General features: G+C 42.6%; 1 protein-coding gene across 3 annotated transcripts in view; it reads left to right on the forward strand.

The window, feature by feature from the left end:
- The window catches only part of LOC136430939 (gamma-aminobutyric acid type B receptor subunit 1-like), a 55,253-nt gene that overhangs the window by 12,989 nt on the left and 24,774 nt on the right, over positions 1-17,490 (forward strand). The window contains exons 2-4 of one of the 3 annotated variants that reach the window (XM_066422036.1): positions 3,594-3,656; positions 4,593-4,809; positions 12,466-12,736. In XM_066422036.1, the coding sequence (XP_066278133.1) occupies positions 12,494-12,736 (243 nt within the window). In that variant the 5' untranslated portion in view covers positions 3,594-3,656; positions 4,593-4,809; positions 12,466-12,493. The remainder of the gene's footprint in view (positions 1-3,593; positions 3,657-4,592; positions 4,810-12,465; positions 12,737-17,490) is intronic. The other 2 variants (XM_066422035.1, XM_066422037.1) reach the window with 2 other exon arrangements.

A 17,490-nucleotide genomic window follows, 5' to 3' on the forward strand; every position in this document is an offset into this window, starting at 1 on the left:
AATAAAGAAGTGGTGTAGGTTTGGGCCCCCTAGCAGCTTGCTCTGGAACTGCAGTGGCATTATTGTGAAAATCTTCTAGGGAGAATAACTGGACAAAGGGACGACGGGTTTCCATGATATTTAGTATGCAGGTAGCTTAGACCGAGATGTACACAGTGATGTGCAAATTATGCTAATTGACACTTAATTTGCATAACTAATGAGGAAAATCTATATTTGCAGTGTTTTCCATTATAAGACTCAAATACATGTAACATATGTAGTTAATGGCAAGTGGAGCATCAGCAGATACCAATTATGCAAATAAATTCATAATTTGCATAATTCATGCAAAAGTGCCATAATTCATCCAAGTGGAAAATGATAGGACTGACAATATTGCATCATGCCTAAGTTGGATAAAGGTGTTTATGACCGAGTATATATTATGTAAATGTGTAAGTCATTTGCATAAACAGAATAGTTCATGGAGATATGAGGTCGCGGAACTCTTGTTAGATTGGTAAGCCAGCTTGTGTATGTTCTGTTATGATCTTGATTCAGTTCGTTTTGTTACTGCTATTGATTAGACTAATATGAATTCTCTTCGCTGTATTACTGTTATTTTTATGTTATGATGTTCACATAGTTTGTCTTTTATTTGCTGTTAACATGAGTTATAGGTTACGTTGTAATTATTAGTTCCTTTTGTTATCCGTGACCGTCATCTGTATTTTATGAGCAGAAGACCTTCATAAGCATTATGCTTCTTGTCAAATGCTCTATAAATGAATTTGAATAAAACAAATAATACGTTACATACATGTCGTGTCTGATTTCTGAGTAATGCTCCAAACGTTAATTGCAGAGAAGACGTTCTTGAAAAGCTTTGCTAATAGCTGCTAGCTGTCCTAATTACTGTCTGCCTTCCTGTTTTTGTAACTTGGCGATCTAATGTAATTGGGTTGGAAGCTGGAAGAAAATCAAGACGGATTGGAACCATTTGTGTCACCTAGGCACCCGCGCAGATGGAGTCTGGCGCCATCCCTGGAAAAACTCTTGATAATAGCATGTGATCATCCAGGTTCTAATTGCAATCATTGCACGGATGACTTAGACTGCCAAGGGCATTGATATTGAGTTGTATTTTGATTTGATTACATTTCGAGACCCATGTTACCATGCCGGCTTTATCATAATTACACATTGCTGTTGTAGTATGTTTATTCAATGATACAGAGAATAGACTCTATGTTGTTGTATCCTCAGTTTGCCCTTCTCATCTTCCATGTTATAGTCGAATTCTTCCTATCAAGTTTATTGATTTACCTTAAGCTATAATATGAAGGCGCCCTAAGGCATTCATGTAGATATTACATTTTCAAAAACACGAGCATGTTAGGAATTAATATAGGTGTTTTCTGAGGTTTATCCTAGCACCCATGACACATTTCTCTCGGCGCATTTTGGAATTATCGATTGAATGACATAGACATGTTTTTGTGTATTCATCGCTTTAAACATCTAGTTGTTTTGACGCCCACGTGAGCATGTATAGTCACGACTCCGTGATTCCGTCTAGCGCCAGTGTGAGCCTTCTTAACGCGGATCCATTCTTCTTCGAAACTTCCCGTGCCAAAAGTTGTGGCATGCCAAGTTCCGTGTGAAAGCCCCACGTATTTCGTCGTGATGGCTGTCAACTCCAGCTGCCGTCGTCATAAAGCCGGCGTCACAATTCATGCGAGCGTCGGCCGAATTTGTAGATCGCCCGACGCTCGCCGAATTTCAAATTCGCCCGAGTGTCGACCGTATTTTTCGCTGAAAACCTGCCCCGTCACAAATTGAACGGGACTCGAGCGACGTCCGTCGAACACTAATAATAATAAATCCCACATAAGATAGTACCATCTCTTGGACACGGACGAAGTCAGAATCAACTGCCCTGATAACAAGCTCATATTTGGACCAACTTTACTTTCTGAGTTGTGGCAAATCTGTAGGGCATGAGTGAAGTGGACGGGCACACTGAAAATAATAACATAAACGCGAATTTTGTTATAGACCAATCCAGATACTAGCGCAAAAGCCACAAAGTCAACAGATCAGTCGTTTAACCCCGATCCAAACATTTTCACCAAACGGAAATCGACCGAAGCTCGGGCGAACGCCGTCCGAGCTTCGGCCGACCGTTGATAAGTTTATCGACGCCTGGGCGTGCCTCGGCAGACAAACATAGATCTATAATGACTCAGTGGACTTTCAACTAGTCATTTTGTGGAGGAAAAACTCAGGAAGTCAAGTCAAACCTCAAAAGTCAAGGCCCAGTTCATTGATATATAAATTGAAACATCCAAACCAATAACAAAAAAGAAACAGGAAGTATTGTCTTCGGTGTCCACATTTCATTTATGATAATTTTTTTCAATCAAAGTTAACTTTGCAATTGAATTGTCTTTCATTAGAAAAATTTGGCAGCATTCTTTGACAAGTTGATATAAGTTAGTATTACAGTATTATTTATCATCTTATGTTATAAACCAAACTGTCGTTACCTTATTTGATTTACAAACAAGAAGGAGTTCGGCCGGAGCCCGTCCAAGCGCCCATCGACACCAGTACAACGCTCGCCCGAAGCACGCCTTACTTTTCATGAGTCGGCCGGGACACTGACGACGGTCGTCCGATTATTGTACAAAGCCCGTACGAGGCTCGCACGAGGCCGAAGAGTTCGGGCGATCTCCGACCGATCAAAAATCAGGTCTAAAATCCTCGGATGCCCGCCCGAATATTGGCCGAGCGCTGGGCGTTGCTCGGGCGAGCTACGGGCAAACTGTTGATGACGAGCTGTTTGAGTTCAAAAATCGTCGCCGAGGCCTCGCTGAATTTAAACGCAGCTTCCAGTGACCCGCGAACGTCGGCCGAGCTCCGAAAAATCGTCGGTCGTACTTCGGCCGAAAATCCCCGTTTGGAGGTCGCCGACAGAGCTTAAGAAAGGCGTTGTTTGTTTCATTTTAACGTTTGAACCTTTGTTTATTGATGATAAGCTCAAATTGGCCCGCAGGCCGTTTTTATTGAGGTGATGAGGAAAGGGGTAAGGGTCAGATGTCAGGGTATGCTAGGTGTAACTAATATCAGTTCCAGTCGTCAGGTGGGGAAGTTGAGAGTTTTCCGCTTTGTTTACGGTAAAATGTTTTTTTTGGGGGGGGACGTGTCAAAAGTTGAAGCGGATATGGTGTATGGCAAAAGTGTATAGTTATCGAATCTTACATGTGATCATTTACCGCTCAGCAAACGCAAAACGCGTATACAAGGCAGAGTTTCTCAGCCTCCTATCAGCACGCCACTCATAGCCAAGGTGTGCGCCAGCCTGATTAGCGTCTGCATTGGGATGTGATGTGCACCGTTACGCTCACATGAGCTTGTCACATCTGTGGTAAAGCCTGTCAAGATGTCTTACATGTACTACATGTAAGACAAACAAATGTATCACAGTACAGTGCACATATATCATTACTAAGCCAACACGTTCATTGCGAATATGAGAAGAGGAAATCTGGAAGACACACGTAAACAACATGGACTTGACCTAACCTTTCATCCTGTTCTAACCCCAGACAACGCCTTGCACGATTACAACTCCGCCAGGACTATGCGCAAGGGGACGGATTTTATTGTCTGTGAGTATAGAATTGAATTTCATTTTTCTTCTTTCAGATAGATTTCTAAGAAGAAATATCATCAAATCGCTTGTGCAGTTTGACATTTCTGTCCATACGCCCTAGATGGAGACGTTGCGTTTCAGGTCAACGTTAGCATTATCACCAGGAGTCATGATCTACCTTGCAGTTTTTGTGGGCAAGTTTCTCTTGCATGTTCTGAAGCATAGTTGAACTGTAATTTCCAAAAAAAATTGGGCAAAATTTTGACGTCTGTCCAACAAGAAATATGCACTCCACCGCTTCGGTGACACTGAAGTCCAATTTTCGCATTTTGTAAATTACAGTTCAACTTTGCTTTAGAATGATGCCGGGTAACACTAATCTACTACACCATAGACGGTTCATACTGACTGCATCGTTGCTAGCTCTATTACTTCCAATTATGTTTCCCGCGTCAATCAAAATGGCTCCATGTGAGCGTAAAATTGAACCGGTGTCTAGGAGGCAGGATCTGATTTACATCGTCTCCCGCGGAATTTGCGGATTAGTCCATGGACTCAACTTTCTCAGGCAGATTTGATTGTGTTATCACATGTCCCCCCCTTTTAGAAGAAATGGCCAGTTTTCGCATGTTTAATTGTGGAAAAGTGAAAGTCTCTTTTTTAGCACATGAGATACATAGGAGGCGAGTATCCTGTGACTGCAAGCTAATGTTGACCTTCTGGTCATAATTTCTTTAATGTGGAATTTCGTAACGGCTCATTTCAGTAACATGCCAATCTATGGCTGGATGTAGCTAGAACTTGGGTGGCCTTGGATGATCAAACTTGGTGTCGAATACGGGTAACTGCCCAACCCGTCTCTCGTGAGCAGCTGCTCTCGAATTTCCAAATAATAGATCCTTCAGAGTTGTGGGCTTGATGAAGTATGTTTCTTGTAAATATTTTCATCTAGGAAATTACCGACAAGTAGGGCAGAAGGGGAGGCCGGCATCATGATTGCCGCATATTCAACATGCCGCAATCGTCGCAATTAGGTACAGAGGCTCCTTCAACGGTGTGTGACAGGTGGTCGGGAAGGTCACCTTGCTCATTAACTGGGAATCACGAGCACACGCTGGTTAAAGAGGTCTTCACGTTTCTCCAGAGAAGGGTGCCACGATTTCAATACGGTAAGAAAACGGCGTAGAAAACATCCCTTCACTCGAGTTTTCTCTCCCCGTCCCCCGCAGGTGCCTGCCCGCTGACACCGAAGACTGAACGGTGAGAACTGCCGCTACACGATTGCTGGGGTTCTAGAAAATGCCGCGGTGTACTGGTTGTGCCACAAGTCATTTGTCAGAGTATTGTGCTATTTGCTTTTATCGTGTTCTGTACAAATGAGTTCCTCCAGTAACAAATTTGTGCCCGTGTTTGAAAATCGATGCCAGGGAAAAATGATGGCAATACGGACCTCCATATGGTGAACCGATTCCTATCGGCCATGATAATCACATTTCTGCCAATAGCGAGTCTTACTTTCGTCCCATCTACCGTCCCTTATCTGCGAACACGATATAGAACAACGACATCGTTACGGTTCGTTAGTTCGAGGGTTTTTCATACTTAGTTGCCGCAATTTGCCTTCAAGGAGATGTTATATATATTTTGTATGCATTGCCATTGGCACTGTTTCTCGAGCCAAAACAAATAGGAGGCATTTACCATTTCATTTCTAGTGTTTGCAATTAGTCATTCTTATCTACCGATCACATCAGTAACGTTCGTTATGCCTTATGTTACTTACCTGTGTGATAAAATGCTGGGTCTTAACAAAATGGAGCCGGTGGGTTAGGTCGCCTTTATATGATAACTATTAATATTCCTTATTTCACCCTGCCTCAGTCTGCTTTCCCTTCAGCCATTACCTAGTGAATGCACAAACTGAACACATGCATTGTGCCAACTCAGTAAACTCTCAGTCACTTGCCCTGAACTCACTCTTACCTTGGAGTACGTCACACTTTTGGCGTATGTTTTCTTTTACCGTTTCACTTCACCTTCAGACTTTCTCTCGAGAAATACCAACTGAAGGTTCAAAGCGTTCCATCAACAGTAATTAAATGTGGTAAACAGCCCTGGACATGCTATGGTCCTTTTTTGATTGCAGATAGCTTTGGATTTAAGGAGGGGTAGGTTTGGGCTTTCTTGCTTTGGAATTGCAGGGTGTTTTTGATAAAATCTTTCAAAGAGGATAGTTGAACAAATCAACAACGTATTTTCACGATATTCGGTATGCAGGTAGCTTGGACAGAGATGTACATTGATGAGATGCAATTTATGCAAATTAGGACTGAATTTCCATGATTAATGAGGAAATTTTAGAATTCTAGTGTTTTCATGATAGGATTTTTGATACATGTAACGTGTGTAATTATGGCAGGTGTAACATTAACAGATACCGAGTATGTGAATTAACTTGCATAGTCAATGCGAAAGTGCCATAATTCCTTAGTGGTAGATGATGGGAGTTACACACTAGGGACATGTTTAAGTTGGTTAAAGGTGCACATCTCTGCATAGATTATGTACATGTGCAAGTAATTCATCATGAAATACTAACAAGGAATTCTGCCAAAGACAGGACAATTTCGGTAGAGAAGACCATCATTTGAAACAGATTATGCTAATTACAGCCATATTTGCATGATCAACGAGACAATAAGTCTATAAAGGCTCTAAATATTTCATGCAGGTATGAGATCGACTATCCAGATGAAACCCGTGCGTCGTCAGGAAAGTATTTCAAAATGGCTACCGCCTCAGGTGACCTTGGATAGATAACTGCAGCAGGGGATGTTCTGCGTGGGCACGGAACTGATAGCATCAAGTCTTCTAACAAAGTATGGTCCCTAGCTTATTACTTAAGGTAAAGGTCGGCCTTGTACGGCATTAGCAGCTAGCTGGGTCTGGTACATGCCATTGGGCTTTGGTAATGGATTTAGTGGAAGGTCCAGCTTCTTATGAAGACAAAAACACGGTATTGTGTTAACTTGTCATTGCAGACATTATCAGTGGCACAAACCTTTCTATTCAACTCCACTTTACTCTTTTTCTTCTTGTGACGTTAGAAAAAGCAGCTCATAATGAAGTAATTCGTGTAGAGATATGGTTAAGATCTGAGCCCATTGAATTGCAGTGTCTGGCAGCTGCACCTGATGTGGTCCTCACTCTTGTGTCTGAAGAGCCTGGCTGAAAACTGTGAAGCGACCCTTGAAGACGGCTGTGACCTTTTGTTCAATCAGCCCCTTCTTACTGAGTTAGATACTACATTAGATCCACACCATGAAAGTAATGCTGACGTGTTCTTACCTGTGGAGTCGAAATGCCCTTTACACGTCATTTGAACTCTTCGTTTGGCTATCTGACGCCTTTGACTTAAAGTTCAAACTTAGGTTAACTTGGTTTGCACGGAAAGTCTAGCCTTGGGGACAGCGTTCTCTTTTGCTCATATAGCTGTGCTTGGTATGACCGCATGTTTATGAGTAAATGACAACGAGTATATGGAGCAATGAATGAACCGTATTGATAAAACCTAAACTCTTCATCTCTTTTGTTGAAATTTCTCCGAATATCTTTTAGAAACTGACAAATGAATGCCAGTAACGGCAGCATGCAATTGGAATAGATTGGGTAATCTTGCCGTACTGAGATTTGATGCAGCGCCAAATGGTATGCCTAAACATTGGACAAAGTAGATTCCAGACTCCAGTCCATTATTGGAACCAATTTAATAATTCAGCCATGCAGTTGCCGCGACAACGGTTGGCCTTCAGTTGCAAATGAGATATAAGGCAATCTCTTGAGGAATAACATTCCTTGTGATTTGGATCTCTATTGTAATTCATATTGAGTTACCTGGGATTGTATTAACTTGAAGCAAAATAAGCTGATACAGAGAAACGAGCGGTTAGGGTAGACGCAATGTGATATCTTTAAGATTAAGATTTGTTGCTGCAATATCAAACATTCCGATGTAATGTTCTGTACGTATTTCAGGCCAAGAGATTACGTTGTAAATTACGTGTAACGTTACATCGGGATAAATTGGCACGTTCGGACATGCATTTACAGGGCACTAATAGTTTTCTCAGAAACGCCTAATACTAGTAGATAGTGAACGTGATGGACCACAAGTGAAGGGGTCAGAGAATCATTATTCATGGGGATCAAAGTTGTTGTTTATGCTTTTGCGTTGTTTGAAATCCAAGTCTCTCCCATGTGATATACATGCCATGTTGTAATGGTGGTACCATAGGTGGAAGGAGAGATCTTAAGGCTAATGTCCTGAGAGTAAATGATTATGTAGTGCGTAAGATGTTTACAAATGCATTAAAAAAATTCCTTTGGGTGTGGAATAGTCTCCAAGTCGACTCAAAGACGCGTGTGTAAACCGAGCCATTGATTCCATTCAAGTCGCCACCCGTCCGGCCAGAGCATTTCAAACTGGCGGCTCGTCGCCAAGTTGCCTTCAGACTCACGTTTAGACGTATAGCCACACGTTGACGTTGAAAAATGGCGGCATCGGTCATACCTGCATCAGTACGCTGATCGGGTGCCATGTTCATCCCCTGTAAGCTTTGTATGAAGGACCGAACACGCACCTCACGTCGTGTGGCGTAACGTAATTAATGATGGCTTGTCAAGGCAAAACGTATCCATCACGAGTTAGCAATAGGGTCAGTTCTAATTGGTCAACCGCCATTTGTTACGTCAGCATGAGTTGTGTAGGGGATAGATCATCACCAGGTCGATATATCGTCCAACTGTCACACAAGCGATTATCAACGTTGATGGGATTCGTGACTTCGGCTTAACTGATAACAATTTTAAAGTTTCTAAAAAATCCAACTACGGACCATTTTACAAAATTCTTCATTGCGTTTTTATAGTTTTACATCCACACACATGTGTCTTTTCGGGCTCTTGATTACGTTTTGTAAACTCACATTAATTTTATCACCATCTCGCATCACATGCTCAAAGTTGGAATTTTTCTCTTAAGATTCCTGTAAATCCTCGACCACTGTGAAGAAATCATCTTTGTCGTCTTTGCATGACAATGTCTGGTCATTATCGCTTGCAAACATTTCCTCCTGTTAACACACAATAATGTCAACAACGTTGTGTAAGGCCCCCATTCCGCGAGACGGCGATCTCGCTGCGATGTCGCTGCGACCTAAATTCGTGTAACCCTTGAATTCGTAACTGGAATATCATGCAAAATGTCAAAGTATGACTGAAAAGACAACAAAACACACAAAGTGTAAAATAGTATTTTTTATCTTTGAAATACGTTGAGCAATCTGCTGATCTGTAAAATGTTCGGGCGCAGCACGGTTGCAGTAAGATCGAGGCCATAGTGGGGAGTGGTGACACACGCCGAAAGGCCGCAAGCAGGGTTCATTCTTAACCCCAGGTTTTGCTGGACTAAAGCTAAGTTACGAGGTTACTACTTTCTATCAACGCTGACAAATGAATAGCCTTTAGGTGCGCTATAAAGGTAGTGTTTGGCTAATGATTGTAATGTGCTCATCGATCGTTTGAATGCGACCTCGTGTGACCAACATGGGGTGGTCTACAAGATGGCGTCTTTCTTGTTGATGTTTGCTTCGAATTCCCTCAAGCACAATAGTCTAAGTAGTAGAACGTGGAGAGACTGGGGCTTGTACCGTTGTCAACTTCACCTTATGAGAGAGAGTTTTAGTATCCTGTGCACTTCATTTGGGCTTTCTTCATGCATAGATTGGTTTTTGGTGTATTTTATTTCGGGTAAAATGTACACTCAAGAGGGTATGTTTGATCTAATAAGACATCATCAATCAAAGAGAGTTCCCTGCAAAAGAGAAATGAGTGACCTTGTCGGATGATAAGAAAACAAAACTATCCGGAGGGGGGGGGGGGGTCAGACTAATTTATAAGAAAGCTAACGATGCGGCCAGATTTTATCCGTAAACACATGGGACAGTAAGCAGGTTGATACTGAAGCTCAAATGTCATTAATTCCGCAGCGCAGGTCGCCAGGGATCCGTCCTATTTCAGCACGTGCGATCATCCGCTCCCATTTGGTCAATTATCGATCTTAAGCAAGGCGATTAAGGTAGAAATGTCACTGATGGAAAGCTTGCTTGTTAAGACCGCGCCAATTAAGGATTCTTTAAGTGGTCGGGAAGAGACAAACGAGTCATGAAACTTTCCTTATTTTCTCCGTTATGTCTACCTGATAGAATTGTGGTAAAGCGCTTGAACCGGCTATGAAGAGGTGACCTTTAAGGTGGACGTTTGAAACACACATACAAACACGCGCGCGTGCGAACGCAACTATGGAAAGAATGTTAACATTTTTACTACGAGGGTTGTCACATGTTTTTTTTTCATTAGCCTTCTGATAATTGTAGAATGCCTTTTCATTCCGACTTGTGTATGAGGGACCAGGAGCCTGAAATTTAGAACTCGTTTTTCCTGGCCTGTTACCTGTAACTAGCCTGTGTGCCATTCTCCGTAGTAACCACTGGCTCAATCTTTTTCGCTTGCTAACCACGTGCGAAAACCCCTAAATCCATTCAATAACCCGAATGAGACCATAATTCCATGGCATGTTTATATGCAATGTCTGTAGTTTCCAGTTGATCATATAAAACTTAGAAAACATGCAAACTGAATCAAAAACCAACGACTTTGGAAAAAAAAAAGAAACTTGATGATTTCAAGTGAAAGTTGTAGTTGTTGAAGTTTTATTTCTTACCCTAACCCAGAGCAAATCATAAATCTGTCCTGTACATATGTGACCTACATGCATGTCATTACTGTAAGCTGTCTCCAATAGCAGGGTTTATGGTAATGATAGGTATTGAGGCACGATCAAAAGCCCCCAGATGAAAGAGCCATCCCCACCTCTCCCCGCGCAAAGTAGCTCTATTTCACAATACCGCTTTAGGGTGAATCAATTCTTTCTACAATTCCGCTTAACACCTCGCACCGGTTTCCGTGGCAGATAGGAACTAATTTCCCTCTTACAATTCTAATTCATTTTCTAACAAACCAGCTTATTTTAAGCAAGATAAGATATGCCCATCATAAGACTGGCCAAACTGGTTACTTGAGATCCGATTATACGATATTTCATTTCCGCGCAATCATGCCTGGTACTAAACAACTTAGTTGCTGTGCTTCTGTATTTCTGAGGCGCGGGTAGAGGGCTGACTACATGGCCCCCCGACCTCTCCCCAACCATGGTTGGGGATCGGTTGGGAGTAAGGTTGGCTGTGGTTGGCAATTGGTCGGCGCAGTTGGCTACTGGTCGGCTGCGCCAGCCGAAAGTTTTGAAATGTTAAAAATATTCGGCTGTGGACGGAAGGACTGGAATGGGTTGGCTGGTGGCTGGCCAGTGGTCGGGGTATGGTTGGGAGTCAAATTTAGCCACTGCTGATTTGCTCCTAACTAGTTCCCAACCTACCAATGACTGACCCCAGATTCGTAGACAAATTTGGTTTGGGGAAGGTCGGGAGGCTATCTTCGGCAATACGGGGCTTAAGCTTGCTGCATACGGCATTTGTTACTCAAGTTCAAAGACGGCTGCATCCAAAGAAGTACATCTTATATTATGCGATGGATTCCTGGTATATGTCAAGGCCAGGTTGACTTTCACAGCAGTATAGCAAGGTCAACAGTCTGTCTGGCAAACTTAAAGGACTCCAACTTGGCAGTTATCCTGCTAATTTCATGACGAATTGAGCTTCGTTTTATTACATGCAGAATGCTTGGGGGCTTGTTATGATTCTGAAAGCCATAGCTACATGGACGCACTGAGCACATGAGCCAAGAACGCCGCCCTAGGCTGCGCCATCACCGTGCGTTTCTGGTGCCACAAGCTGAGGTAAAGTGTTGCAGAGTCATTCAGACCGAGTCACGTGGGTACTCCCCAGGAAATGAACGACAAGATCGGCTGGCACAGTGGTGCATTGTCATCATGGAGACGCACTGGATGTTCTGACACCGACATTCTCAACATGTGGCGAGTAGTTTGTAAAATCAATTCGTGCAACGTGATTGTAAATGGAATACAAAACACGACGTCCCTTTTTGACAATGATACATATTTTAACGTCTTTTCCAGGATTAAGATGATATGACTTTCTGGTCACTACGCTCACTCTGATGCAGTATTTTATCGAGAACAAACATTTAATTTGTACAGAACGTTAACTTTGGAGCCTACTGAATTCTTGAGTCTCCTAATGCTAGTCCTCCTGATACTTTTAGCTTCTGATGACAAATACAAACATTAGATCACAGTATATTCATTTTCTCATTTTCCTCGACATACGTATTGTATTTATATAATTTTCCACTTGTTTCAATTAAGAATATGCTAATTATCATCCAGAAATCCACAGCTATACTTCTGACTGCGCGATAGAAATCCAGGATTGACGCCATAGGGTGATAACAGTCGTTCCCGCCCAGATAGCAGCGCAGGAGGCGCGTCACCCCTGTGCTGATTTGAAACTGCCGGAGGCACATGTGAAAAACCAATTGCGGGCGCGCATTTGCCCTGGTGCGAACCACGTAGCGCTTTCTAAGAGACCCTCTAACAAGACTCTCCCATCTATCACCTGTCACTGCCTCGCTGGTCTCATTTCCTCACTCCCTATCCGCCAGAATGGAGAACCAAAGCACACAGCGCCCAAGCTTGCACTGCCTAACTCATCCTTATCACTAATTTCCCTTCAGATTGGCTCCGAATACGATTTTATCGTATTGAACATCGACTTTTGTTATCGCCACAGAGTAGAAGCGCGGTTGCAGAGCTTCGCCATGAGATGGTTCGTCTCTCTTCTCCTTGGTCTCGGGCTGTTCACGGTAGCAAGATCCGAGGGCGAGGCGAAGGACCTCTTCCTGTTCGGGATGTTCGACCAAGGGAACTCCCCGGCCGCTGCCCGAAAGGACCCGGCCTACCAGGGACTTCTCCCCGCTTGTGAAATGGCGATGGAGCAAATCAACAACCGCTCGGACATCTTACCGGGCTACAATCTCAAGATTCCAAATGTACAGTTCACGGTAAGTACTCATCATCACTAGATGGTCACTGTTAACGATACAGGGCGTGACATTCATTTTGTTTTGCAAATAGCGTATAAAAAGCATGTATAGATGAAAAAGAAGAAGATGAAAGCTCCGGGCACAACACACAGGTGCCCTCAGGTCGGTATTTTCGGCTATGTGGTCTGATCATGAAACCAGAGTCATCATGCAGGATTGTCGCTTATCGTTTCAAAATAGATGTATCTAGATGTTTTCCCTCTCTGATACCGGCAGATGTTGTCTTTACCACCTTGTCCGACCCGGCAGGCGTGTATTGTGATTGAGAACTGGTGATAGGGTGTGTGTTTACACGTTGTCGTTGGTCTGACAAACACATTTCTGTTAAAATCGTCTCTGCATCCATTTCCACCTCCTATATAGTTTTCGTACAATATACGCCGGGCAAACACCGAGCAAAATTTAGGAGCGAGATCAAATTTACGCTCTGTTATTTTCTAATCATCGTCTTCAGCATGATGATGTCCAACCGATGAAGTACAAGTGGAGTATACATGACTAGATTACATTGAAGTTTTGACAAAAAGAGTTTTGATTAAAAAAGATTTTATTGCTACACTCCTATTCTCAAACCGGTAAATTCGGAATTCGAAAAGTGTTAACGTTATCGTCTGCACTGACGCTCGTATAGACACTTTGTGATATTTAACGTCACTCCCCTTAATTTCTATGTTTATATGTGTGGTTGGTCCATAACCTACGCATGCAGATTAACAAACGACTCACTGAACGAGCAGTGACAAATATCCCATCTTCTCCTGGATGTCGTGTAATAATAATGACCTGTGAATAGAAGGACTCCAATCTTCAATCAATCTCTATTCATAGCCCAATGTCTTCTAAGCTGCAATAATGCAGTCGGTATCGCAGGCATCAGCTATCAAAGTCGTATGGGTCATCGAAGCAGATGATTTGACAACCGCGAGAAATCGTAAGGTCTGACGTCAGGTTGAAAAACTAATTTTCTCTTCATTCGGTTTTACTCCGGGTACGTCTCTCTCAATTTACATGGCCATACGTTGTGCTTTTCTATGTTGGAGGTCTACCAAAGACGATATCAGATGCAGTTAAAGCACTTGTTTGCACCTTTACTTTCATTTTCATTTTTTAAACCACGAATGGTGATGTATCGTAAGGCAAGTTCTTCTTGAGTATGCCTTCATCGTAAGACGTCCTCGTTACGTTCTTATAAATGAAGAGAGGGTCACACCGCTATAACACCTTATGGACTTGGTACGGATGGGGATTTATGATTCACAAAACAGTTCGGGAATGAAACCACCGTGAGAGTCAAAACGTATCGTCTCGTCATTAAAGACATCAACAAAGTGAGGGGTGTATATCAGTCGATATGCTCTGTAAGTCATCAATGTTATACATTAATGACTAGCACGTCTTCTGACAAAGGAGGAGATAGAGTTGTAGATGCACGGAAGCCAACATGCGTGTGTACGCGGTCACTGCAGTAAATGTGTTACATTACCCACACAGGGTACAAAAGACTAACATTTCTTTTAACTCCATCTTTGACGACAGAGGTAGCAACTTCAGTCGACAGTGCAGCTGAAAGCCTTTGAATAGATTTTAATGCGTTAAAAGAGTTCGGTAACCCTCACAGAAACGACCAAGGGCTACATTTAACAACTGGTCAAATATGTTTCAACTATTGAGAAGAAAGCTGAGCTTCAATACCACTTTGGCGGCATCCCCTAGCCCTCGAAGTTGTTTTCGACGAATAGCTCGGAAGATTTGGAAAGCTGAGGTAGTGGATAAGAGATCTTTACACCGATGTAGCACCGGTGGATGTAGAGAAAAGAAAACCGCCAACCTCTAATCTAATTACAAACTCCTCAGATCCAGAATGAAACTGCATGAATGATGCAGGCACGAGTTTTGTTGTGAATTTCAATCTATTTCAAATCATTTCTGTCGCTGATCACGACATTATGACGAGCTACTATGCCCGGTGCACGATCTTCAGACGTGCCAGCTCCGGACGTGGCAACATCAGCAGCAAAACAAAAACCGACGCGCTTGATAGTTACGACCTGATGCGCATGTCTAATCCCTTGGGCTTGTTTATCTATTCATTTCACGAAACCGTGTGCGTACTTCCGCGCTTTTCTTCCATCACATTCACAAGTAGCCCCCATAGGATAGCGTCAGTTTCTTTCATTCTTACTCTATATATGTTACCCCTGGGTGGTTAGGACCCGATAAGTGTAAAGACCTGCCCAATGTTAGCTACCGATGTCAATGGATTAGTCCGTGGGGTTCTATACCTCAACATGTAGGACACCACAGTTTCATTAGTATGTAGGGCACACGTTCGTTACATAAACAGTATTTGAACAATGATAACTTTGCATCATAACTGAAGACACATTATGGCATCTTGCGCAAACAAACCATATGGACCAATTAAAACTGTGGAAGCAGCTGTGCACTTATTTAACTGTGGCAGTCTAGTTAGAGGTCATATGTATGTGAAGAGAGCCTACGTCATCCGCCGTCATAAACATGACAAATTTCTTCATTCAACTACTGCAAATGTTGGGACTGCCACCAAGTGGACCTAACCAGCCGAGTCTCTCAAGGCTGCCAGTGGCTGGCACATGGGCATAAAAATGAGATAGACTAGCATTCACATTGACTCATATTCTACTTCAAGTATACTGAGAAAACCATCTCCTTCACGTTATATATGATCCTGTAGTCAACGCCATATTTCATCGTGTCTAAAAGTGGGTAATAGTTCCCATCTCCTACATGGCACCCAGCTGAGGTATGTATTTGAAATTGTGCATACCCAACAATCATCGTTATCCAACTGTTTCTGTGGCACTCGCCTACTGAGAAAGTTAGACAAAGTACCCGCAGCACAGCACGATAACTTAAATGACTTCTCGCGCAGCGGCCGGGACGACAGCTCGAGGATCGCTCGGCAATATCCCCATGACTTCATGACTTATATTCAGATCGTAACTGTTGCAGGAAATATTGCAAATGGATTCATTATGTTTGATTTCTTTTTACAATGTAAATGTAGATAAGACAGCATAACATCCACAAAGCTCTGTAGCAATATTAGCCTCGATGTCTATCTATGTTATTAAATAGTACCGCGTTTGCTTTCCTGTGACATACGTGAGACAACATGAATGGCAACTTTCCGTATAATATATGAGGGGTATTCTGAATACATGTTTCCAGGATGACCAGTTCGTGGTTTTACTGCTGGTGAAACCTACTCTCCAAGCAGAGGTTGGTGGGGAAGATTGAGGCCTTTTTAACATATGCCTCGTTTTTGTCCGCTGTCTCCATCCAACGGGTTTACGCAGAAGGAAACAGGAAGCCCAGTAGGTTGCCCTCCGTCATCTTCGATCACAAGACATACGCCACATGTTCAAACTATCCCGTTATTATCTTCGCCGAGTATTAGTACTCGGGGAAGATTATGTTTTCGGTTGAAAAATCTGTTGGGTGGGTCTGTATGTATGTCAGGAGCATAACTCAAGAAAACTTCAATGAATCTTTATGATTTTTGGTAGGTGTGTAGTGGTTGTGCAAAGGAAGGTCAAGTTCGAAAATGGTTCACCTTGCGTTTTTCAACAGTACTGCAGCGGACTTTGAATTTTTTGTGTTTGTATGTAGGCAAAAAAAAGTGACGGAAACGTTGATGGATCTTCATGATTTTTTGCAGGTGTGTAGATGTTGTAGAAACGGAGGTCAAATTCAAAAATGGTTCCCCTGGCATTTTCCGTCGGTACTGCAGCGGGCTTTGTGTGGATGTGTATTTGTATGTCGCCAACATAACTCGAGAAGCTGTCGATGGTTCTGCATGATACTTAGTGAGTGGGTTAGGTTTACAGAAAGGAAGGTCAAGTTCGATAATGGGCCTTCTAGCGGGTATCTAAAGTATTGCAGCGGAGCTTCAAAGTTTGGGGTGAAATTTTCTGGAGGCGCCAGGTTCATGATTTTTTTTATAGTGGATGGGTCTTGGGGCAGGGAACAAGTGGTGTAAGTTTGGGCCTCTTGACGACTTGCTTTGAGCTGCAGTGGGCCTTTATGTATGAAACTTTGGAGGAGGATAACTCATGCAGGGTTTGGTGTATCTTTATTGCTTTTGGTACGCAGGTACCTTAGGTGATGACTAACATAATGAAATGTATAGTATGCAAATTGGGACTTCATTTACATAATTAAAGAGAGTAATGTATAATCCCATTGAAAGCTGTTACTCGACCTCAATTCAGGGACACTTGGAGGATTGCCTGGCTTGGGATTTAGGTCACCCAGCTGTGTGCCAGCTGTGCGCCCTTCATTTGGTAATAACTCAAGAAGGGGTCAATGGCTCATCATGATTTTTGGTTTGTTAATAGCTTAAGTTATAATTTGATTTAGATAGATGGTAATTATGCATATGGAAGCCAATATGCATAATTGATGAGGAAAAACCATAATTCCATAGTGATCAATGGCAGGAATTCGATACTTGTAGCATCTGAAAGTTCATTAAACTTGTTACATATATCAGCACACTCTACACATATACTAGTCCTGTACCACCAAATGATTTTTAACACTATCTAGACTGGACTCATTCCCCCCCCCCCCAGCATAACTTCCAAATGGTATGGTGCATGATCAAATTTGCAGCGGGTGATAAGCATGTAAATATCAATCACTCTCCATAATAAGCCTTGATTATT

This window comes from Branchiostoma lanceolatum, chromosome 3 (genome assembly GCF_035083965.1).
Source record: "Branchiostoma lanceolatum isolate klBraLanc5 chromosome 3, klBraLanc5.hap2, whole genome shotgun sequence".
Lineage (NCBI taxonomy): Eukaryota > Metazoa > Chordata > Leptocardii > Amphioxiformes > Branchiostomatidae > Branchiostoma > Branchiostoma lanceolatum.